At 42.4% G+C, this 8,706-nt stretch overlaps 2 protein-coding genes across 3 annotated transcripts in view; both read right to left on the bottom strand.

The window, feature by feature from the left end:
- Nucleotides 1–2,526, bottom strand: part of LOC103903160 (kelch-like protein 23) — a 3,610-nt gene extending 1,084 nt beyond the window's left edge. The window contains exons 1-3 of one of the 2 annotated variants that reach the window (XM_019473367.1): nucleotides 2,375–2,524; nucleotides 1,543–2,167; nucleotides 393–804 (exon numbers count right to left, since the gene is read on the bottom strand). In XM_019473367.1, coding sequence (XP_019328912.1) covers nucleotides 393–804; nucleotides 1,543–2,167; nucleotides 2,375–2,521 — 1,184 coding nt within the window. In that variant the 5' untranslated portion in view covers nucleotides 2,522–2,524. Of the gene's footprint in view, nucleotides 1–392; nucleotides 805–1,542 lie in introns of both variants that reach the window. The other variant, XM_009284311.1, reaches the window with a different exon arrangement.
- Nucleotides 2,527–4,532: 2,006 nt separating this feature from the next.
- Nucleotides 4,533–8,706, bottom strand: part of LSM7 (LSM7 homolog, U6 small nuclear RNA and mRNA degradation associated) — a 13,647-nt gene continuing 9,473 nt past the window's right edge. Inside the window, exons 2-4 of the mRNA XM_009284341.1 lie at nucleotides 8,406–8,496; nucleotides 6,817–6,888; nucleotides 4,533–5,620 (exon numbers count right to left, since the gene is read on the bottom strand). Of these exons, the coding sequence (XP_009282616.1) occupies nucleotides 5,478–5,620; nucleotides 6,817–6,888; nucleotides 8,406–8,496 (306 nt within the window). The 3' untranslated portion in view covers nucleotides 4,533–5,477. The remainder of the gene's footprint in view (nucleotides 5,621–6,816; nucleotides 6,889–8,405; nucleotides 8,497–8,706) is intronic.

Below are 8,706 nucleotides of genomic sequence, written 5' to 3'. Positions count from 1 at the left end.
TCGGTCAGCGGGTGGTGAGCAATTGCACTGTGCATCACTTGTTTTGTGTATTATTATTATTATATTATTATCATTTTATTTCAATTATTAAACTGTTTTTATCTCAACCCACGAGTTTTCTCACTTCTACTCTTCCAATTCTCTCCCCCATCCCACCGGGTGGGGGGGAGTGAGTGAGCGGCTGCGTGGTGCTTAGTTGCCGACTGAGATTAAACCACGACAAATACTCAGTGCGACTTTGGTCCTCATATCAAGAGTCCCATTTAAACAGAGAATCACAGAAGCGTTGGTGGGACAGGACTTCTGGATTTCTCCAGTCCAACCTCGTCTTGGAGCAGGACCAACACTAGAACCTTTCTTCTGCTGCCAGGTCAAAGAAGATTATTTCTTACCTTGGAAGCGGGGAGAATGAGATGACATCCCAGCTGTCCGTCTCTGTGTTTAGCCTTTGCACTCCATCGTATACATGTCCATTTTCATCCAGGCCACAGACCACATAGATCCTGGTTCCCACACTGACCGCATCTCCTCTCTCCACAGGTTGAGCCATAGGACTCATGCTTTCCCACTCTGACTCCATCAAAGCCATGCGCTCCACTGCTGGGACTATCCCTTCATCTGTGCTCCCTCCAAGTACATACAGGTAGAGCCCTGCTCCCACTGCACAATGGCTATTGCGGGACTTCTTCATGGCAGGCCCTTCCAGCCAGCTATTGTCCAAGCAATTGTAGATAAGCACCCAATCCACACTATACCACACAAACTCATCCCGGAAATATCCTCCTGTCACAAAAAGGAAGCTCCCTGGAAAGACAGCAGAGAAAAGTATCAGTTACATGAAGGCTGAAAATTGCTCCTGAGATCTAGGGTTCTCATTTCTCCCTGGGCTATACTGATGAGGTGCAAGATGAGCAGAGAAAATCACTGCTCTCTGTATCAGTTTGCAGTATTTGATTCATCTGCACAAATATGCTGGGCCTACAGGATGCAGTAAGTCCTTCCAAGTCTGCTCCCACTCTTTAACAGAATCATGGAAACGCTGGTTGGAAAGAACCTCTGGGGATCTCATGTCCGAACTCCCACTTGAAATGGGACTATCACCAACACTGAATAAGGGAAGCCATGGTATTGAGCTGTCTTTAAAGTCTCCAAGCATGAAGATTTCGCAAGATCCATGGGTAAGTTTAACTTAACGGCAACTATAAATCAGAAGTCACCATCTGTCAAAACAACAATGAAGGAGAAGGCCAAAAAAATATGCTGCTTAAAGTTAAGTCATTATACTCACTCCAGATAAAGCTAATGTAAGGAGTTCAATAGTTGCTGCTATATGAAAAGAAATAGTCAGCCTTGTCTAACATTCTCCCAGGACTAAGGAAAACAACACCATTCTTTGAACGAATATGAACACAAATATGAATGACGTTTTAGCAACACTGAACAATGCAGTTTTACAGGAGAAGCAGCTGAACTCCCTGCATTTGGGTCTCTAAGCCTCAACTTCTGTTTGCATTTGCTCAGTCCCACTTCTTTGTAAGTTACCTACTGCTGCCACTGCATATTGGGTGAGGTTCCTGCGCTGCAATGGAGAACAAGCCTGCCAGGTCCCTGTTTTAGGCTGAAAGAGAAATAATTCTTGCTGTTCCTTGTCATGCTTTCCTCCCAGGACATATAAGGTGTCATAACTCCGACCAGCACAAGGACACAGTTCCGTATTTTGCCAGCTGGGTGGAGGACAGCTGTCTAACTTCTTTATTAATCTGGAAAAGGTATCTGTCTCTCCAAGGCGCTTGCTGCGTTTCACCAAGATATCGAGGAAGGACAAACTCAGAAAAGCGACCCTGACTTCGCCCACCAAATCCAGAAAGTCTTCCTCTCTCGTTGCTGGGTCCTCTGTTATCCACCTCATAATACTGTCAAAAACCACATCTTCTCGCAAAACGAAGAGGTCATCGCTTTTTAGGAGCTGCATCAGCATTTCTTTGGGTAGTGCCTTAAATTCTTCCTGGCACATCACATCCCCCCAGTGAGTGAGAGCCACGTTCATAGCAGACACGTACAGCTCTATAAAGGCAAACTGCTGCGAGTAGGTCATCAGGCCCAGGCAGTTGGAAACATGCAGCTCTCTCTCCAGAAATTTCTCACACAAAAGTTTCACTCTGTCAAACTGAAAAAAATCAGCCGTTTCCAGTAAGCTGGTCACATTTTCTTGACCTATAAGCACTTGGGCTGTGCGAGTGAACTCAAGTAGAGTCTGAAAAGGCACTGCATCAATCCCTCTGATCACTATGTGGTGTTCAGAGCTCTCTCTTGCCCCCCCAAAAAACATGGCTTCAAAATAACGACTGTGTATTGAAAGTACCCTACGGCTGACCTGAAAGAGTCTCTCTCCAACCTCAAGAATTGTGTCTGCAATCATTTCTGTCTGAGGTCCCAGCTCCTCTGGTTCTTGTGCAGGCTCCATGCTTGTTGACTGCCAGGCAGTTAAAATTAACTCAGCCCTTATGCAGTCTTTACTCATGTGCAGTCTCTGGAAACATTATCCCCCTAGCCAGGATAAATACAAGATAAGCCAATCTTGTCCTAAAAATAGAATATGTTTTCTACCCTCCTGCTTTGCTTTTCAGTCTTTCCTGCTGCTTTCAGAGCAGCAATAGTAGGAGAGCCAAAAAACACAGATTTAATTGGCATCTACCTTAGCCAGGTAAGACCACAGCAAATCAGGGGAGCTGTTAGCCAAGCAAAGAGCCTGGACTACAAGGAAGAAAGAGGACAACCAAAACCTTCCTAAGCACTGACTAAATATCAAGAATTTGTAGAAGAACATTGAACCCATTTGGAAAAGAGTACCCATTACAATACTTTTCACTTCTGCAAATCAAGAACATAGGAAAGCTTGAGACTTCCTGGAAAAAAAACACTGATTTCCCCAAAGCCACATCCTTCATCAGTTCAAGTTGAATATCAAATTCCAGATTGCTTGCAGTATTTAGTATATATTTAACTTTATACTTTAGTAAGAGATGGGGGGAAGGAATGAGCCCCCATTCAAACCCAGATAGCTGTCACATACTCGGTCATCCTCAATCTCAATGCACTAAATAAATATAGTCATAGTACAAGCACCAGCTCACTGATTCCACACAGTGAATTTTTCCAAAATGTTTAGACCAAGATATTAAGTGGAGAGATTTGCATAGTGACCTTGAACTAGTGCCCCTTTTCCCAAAGAGCCCATCCCAGCAAGACTCAGTCCCATTTCTCGGTGGAGTTCAGAAAGCAGAACAGTGCTATCTGGATCAAGAGCACCTTTTTTTCCCCTGGAGGTTCCCCTCCTGCATTTCTGGAAGAGGCTTCTGCAAAACTGCTGTTACAAATGGTTTTATAGTCACATTTAGGAATTAATGCAATAGAAAAGCATATACACATTTAAAATTCAGCTATCATTTTCATATTCTTATTTTCAGGTACTTGACTCCCAAATTCAACCCACAAGTCTGCACTGCAGAAAAGGACAGCCATGTATCTTGCAATGAAGACTGAGCGACCTATTAACTGAGCAGGAAATGCTGGAAACATGCCCCTCTCCAGAGTTTATGCACTTGACACATGACTTCAGGCAGATGTCTCTGTACCCTCTGCATCTAGAGCCTGGAATCAACTCAAGAGAACTTCAACAGGTCCGTTTCTGACACTACACTCGGAAAACAAGAGTACAGAGATGGTGCAGCATGTTATCGGTATCAACAACCAGCAATCTCTCTCACACCTAAGGGACAGTTCAAGACTCTACTCAGGCCGATGGTGAGCAAATTCTGCTCCAAACACTCTAAATAAGGAGTCTCTTTTGAATAGTGCAATTGCATGAAGAACAAGTTTTGTAGTGTTAGGAAAAAAAAATGTTGGAAGGAGCATGACTCTACAGACAGCTCTGTGAAGCACTCAAAGAATGAACCCCTAGGAGCACTCAACTTTACACAGGCAATATGCCACACGACAACTGGTCCCTAGTTTCATAGCCTCCTGGAAAAGTCAGATACACTGAACTGGAATTTATTTACTTCAGGTTCCCACCCATTTCATAGCTGACCCAGGAAAGGCTATGAATGGGAGTACAGTGCTGTCGTCAAAACAAACAGGCAATACAACCTGTCCTTGGCATGTTTTCTTGACAACCTCTAGGAACAAGACTGCTGCCACCAAAACAATTTACTCTGCCACAGCCTCCTCATAAAGGGTCCTCAGGAAATCAGGTGGCAGAAGCAGGTTACATACAGCCTATGGGCACATATCCTCTACTAGACAGTCTTTAAAATGTCCAACAGAAATGCACACGTCCCAGAAAGGGACCAGATGCTCTCAGTCATTTCTCATGGATTTCCTGTCTTAGAGTGGAACATGGCTTCTGATCTGGTCCCTCCTGATTTTGCTGTGTTTATGCACCTCCTGAACAAATTTCATTTAGATTTACAACTGTGGAGAATTGTAATGTCAGCTGTAGAGCACTTTTTCAGACTAACAACCACACATTTAGGAACAGATTAATTCATATTTATTCACTCAAAACTCCTCAATTCTTGCTATTTCTGCAGTATAAAAGAAGTAGAAATTTTTACTTACAAATCAAGTTATAACAAGCAGAACCACAAGCAGATAGCTACAATATAAAAATATGCAGTATTTCCTGACACTGCCTACAATTGAACATTAGGATCTTAAATATTCTTCCCCTAAAATTCCAAGTATTGAATAGATTCTTCCGTAAGGTTCATGTCACTCAGCCAAGAATCGTCCTAGAAGTTAGTCCAGTCCTTCTGTAGAAGTGTGGGAGCCTTCTGATACACAGATCACAGCCCACAAGATCTGGAACAAGTGCTAGAAAAGATCTTCTTAGCTGCATAGCTTGTACAGGTGATGACAAGGTACTATACAAGGAAAGTAACATTCCTGCATGCACTGGAGCAAGCAGGCAAAAGAGACTGAACTCAACAGCAGGAATACTACAACACAATGCTTCCCAGCTGAGTACTGACATCTAAGAGGAAGAAAAACATGTTCTAATGTATTTAGGCTTTAGATTAAATACATTTTTAATGTATTTAAAAATGTAAATAATAGAACCAATATTCAGGGCATTCTTTACTAATTTTATGTGGTTGTTTCAAAACTCACAAGATCAAGAGGGTCTCAGACAATTCCATGACAATATATTCTCTCCTGTCAGCTCTAAACAATGTAGTTACACATTTATTTGGGGGGGAGGGGGGTGGTGGTGGGAATCAAAAATTACTTCTTACACACCACGCCCCATCCTCTCATCATTTATGGAAAGCCACAAAAATAAAAGTTGACCATTCTTTCACACTAACAAATACACATTCAAACTCCTCCCCCAAAACAGGAAGCTTCTCACACAATGATAGTTTTCTCCGATGATTTGCACCCTTGAAGTCTTCAGAGACAATCCAAAGAAAGCATCAGCCATCTTGCTGCTGAATGAAAGGGTTTGGAATAGCTTCCATTCCATCCTGTGGACAAATAAGAACCACAGAAGTCCCTCTGCAGACCACAAGTCCCAGCTGACGTGTGTCTTCTGTTAATTTGTATTGATCATCTGGATCTGAAAAGCAGAGATCCACCGTTACAAAGGCAACATAAGGAAAAGAAACCAAATTCCATCAACTTCAAAAGGCACAGACATACAGGTTTTTTCCAGGCGTCTCTGCATTGTTTTATTGAACACATGGACTATAAAAGTGATGCAGCAGTAATATCCGATGTCTTCAAGACATTACAGGTTTACTAATTTTCAAAGTAGCACATGCCACAGCGAGCAATAAAGAACTTCGCTTTGTATGCAAAGCAGAAAACATACCTTTTAAAGAATTCAAAGGCCCTTTCATTCATCTAACCAAAGGCATACATACAAGTGATTAAAAAAGCTCCTGATCCCACTTCAAATGTCATTATAGACAAACATTTTGGGATCAATGCAAATCAGAAAAAGACCCTAACTTCAGAATGCACTAAGTACAGAATGCACTGGTCCATTCCTAGACCAAGCCAAACAAGGCTGTGGATGGGGACAGACAGACGAACACTTAACACAGCAACAGCCAATTCTACCCTCCTTGAGATGTCAATATATTCAATAAAAATGCACTACATATCTTTTAAAACTCCCTTCTAAGTGCAAAATTAAAGGTTCAGGTGCTTCCTTGTAAGCAGGCAAGAGAATAGTCTTCAAAAACACTGTCCTATCATATGATAAATTTTATTTCAGAGAGGAGAAAGGAAAATGGGAGTATTTATCCTTGGATGGGAAAAAGAAACAAATAAAAAGAAAAAACCCTACACTATTAGCTCTAAGAAGCTATAGAAGGCTTTAGTTCCACAGAAACGTGAAGACTGCATTTACAATAGAGTTTAAGACAGTAAGATACTAGTTCTTGCTGAGAAGCTTTTCCTGCTTTGAGCAAACCGGCAACCGTCCAGCAGTACAAACAAAGGCAAAGGCAACTGCCTTATCTGAAGAGACACACTACTTTATTCAAGCTTTAGAGGACAAGAATGCCAAATGAGTTACAGAGGAGCTCAAACAAGAACTACCAAGAATGTTCTACCACAGGGAATGTGCTTAATCTAACTTGTGCTATCTTATCCCTTTCTTTACAACTTAGTTATCACAAACATGTCTCAGTTCGGATGATGTCAACCTGCAGTTTCTGGTTATTCACTCAGAGCTGTAAGATTTCTGTGAAGAAAATTATTTGGGGGGCAGGGGGGGAAGCTTTACACAGATAGCATATTACTTACCTCGCATATATTCAATGGTACCATCAAGCACAAGGTTCAGAAGAGGGTCAAATCCTTTCAAGACACCACTTGCTATTGAAGACCACACACAAAACAATGATTAGAGATCAAAACCAGTTATACAGCAACACAAGATTGTGTGAAGGACGCATTCAGTTCTCCAGCTCTGTTCCCTCCTTCAAGCAAGGCTATCAAGCAAATGAGACCAGAGGTATTAAAGTGTCCTCTTTATCAACATGCAAATGCACAAGAACCCAGTTTGTGTTGTGCCAACTGAAACTTACAGGTTTTTCAACCAATTCTTCAAAATGCTCTTCAAGACACTACCATTTTTGTTTTCAGCCAATTTCAGGGGCATTTTAAGAATACTTTAGCATAACAAAACAATAGAAGTCACACCACAAAAAAACCCACACCCAAAACCAGATAAATACCCTTAGTGAAGGGGTATGGCAAAAAAATGAGGCAAGACTCTAATATTTTGAAGTGTTTTCCTCAGAAAACCCATCTTCCAGGTGCCCTCCTGGAACATAATCTCTTTAGCATAAGCACTGCCTTCATTGGAATGCACTGCAGACAGACAAGCACTTTGTCCTAAAACAGAACATGATTCCACAAAACTGGTCACTAAATAAATTGCAAGACCACACAGAATCATTCCCCAGTTTGAAAAATACTTGTTGATTACCAGCATTACTATCATTGCTAACAGCCCAAATCAAAGAAGAGACTTTTACAATCCCAGGTGTTACATGAAGATCATAAAGGAACTTGGCATGAATTTTTTGAGAAAAAATCTAAACCAATAAATTCAATGGAATTGGCAAGTGCTCAAAAACTACAAAAAAAAACCCCCAAACCCACATTTATCAGTAAGGAGTCCAAGTAACTTCCAAAACCTCATAAGCATCAGGTCCCAGTGGAGTTTTAAAAAGAGATTTTTAAAAGCAAACCGAATTTGCTTTAGCAAAAGCTTCTGCCGAGCATCTCCCACGCAGCATGCTGTTAACTTTCAGACAAACAAGTGGTCTGCAGGTGGCACTATCAGCAGCATCGGGATGGATAGCTGCAGATACGGCAAGGGAGCAAGTAAGGGGAAGAAACAACGACGTAAGAGCCTCGAAAGTGATGAAAAGACACGGTGAAATATATTGAAACAATCTGCGAACTCCAGGCACATTTAGCATGTTAAGAGATGAAAGGTTTGACAGGTGTATTAATCGTAGCACCCATAAATGTTTCTTTGCTCCTTTAAGTGCATCCTTGTAATGTGAAAAAACAGCCAAAATAAACAGGACAGTCGAAGACAACTAATAAAAGAAGATGAAAGAAAGGTGCACGGATGAAACATAAACTTGCAGCCAGGAGATTAATGGAAAAGTTAACGGAGATAAGCGTCACACCGGTAACAGCAAACAGTAACAAATACAAGCACCCTCTATTCATCGTCTTTCCTTGAAAGCAAGCAACGTGACCGCACGGGAGACGAAAGCCGACAAGGAGCGAGGAAAAACGCCAAAAGGCAAAGCGCGCTTCACGCTGCAGAGGTAGACGCCTCAGCCCCGGCCCGGGGCCGCGCGCGGGCTCACCTTCTCTCCCGCCTTGGAATTTCACTCGGATTGTTTTGTCGATATATTTGGAGAGATCCAAAATACTCTCCTTCTTCTTCTTCTCCTTATCCTAAAGGAGAGGAGCACAGGCAATCTGAACTAAACAGAACCCCCCCTGCCCCGCCCTTCCCCCCGGTCACACATATACTCCGCAACGCTTCTTTTTATTGCACTATTTGTAATACGGCTACGGAAACCGCCCCAAGGCAGAGCTCCACGCGAAGGAAGAGCAAGGGGACAGGGCTGACCGGCACGGCGGCGGGGCCGGGACCCCCGGACG

The sequence above is a fragment of the Aptenodytes forsteri genome, unplaced genomic scaffold (assembly GCF_000699145.1).
Source record: "Aptenodytes forsteri isolate BGI_AS27 unplaced genomic scaffold, ASM69914v1 Scaffold300, whole genome shotgun sequence".
In the NCBI taxonomy this organism is placed as follows: Eukaryota; Metazoa; Chordata; class Aves; order Sphenisciformes; family Spheniscidae; genus Aptenodytes; species Aptenodytes forsteri.
This window is presented reverse-complemented; position numbering and strand designations above follow the sequence as displayed.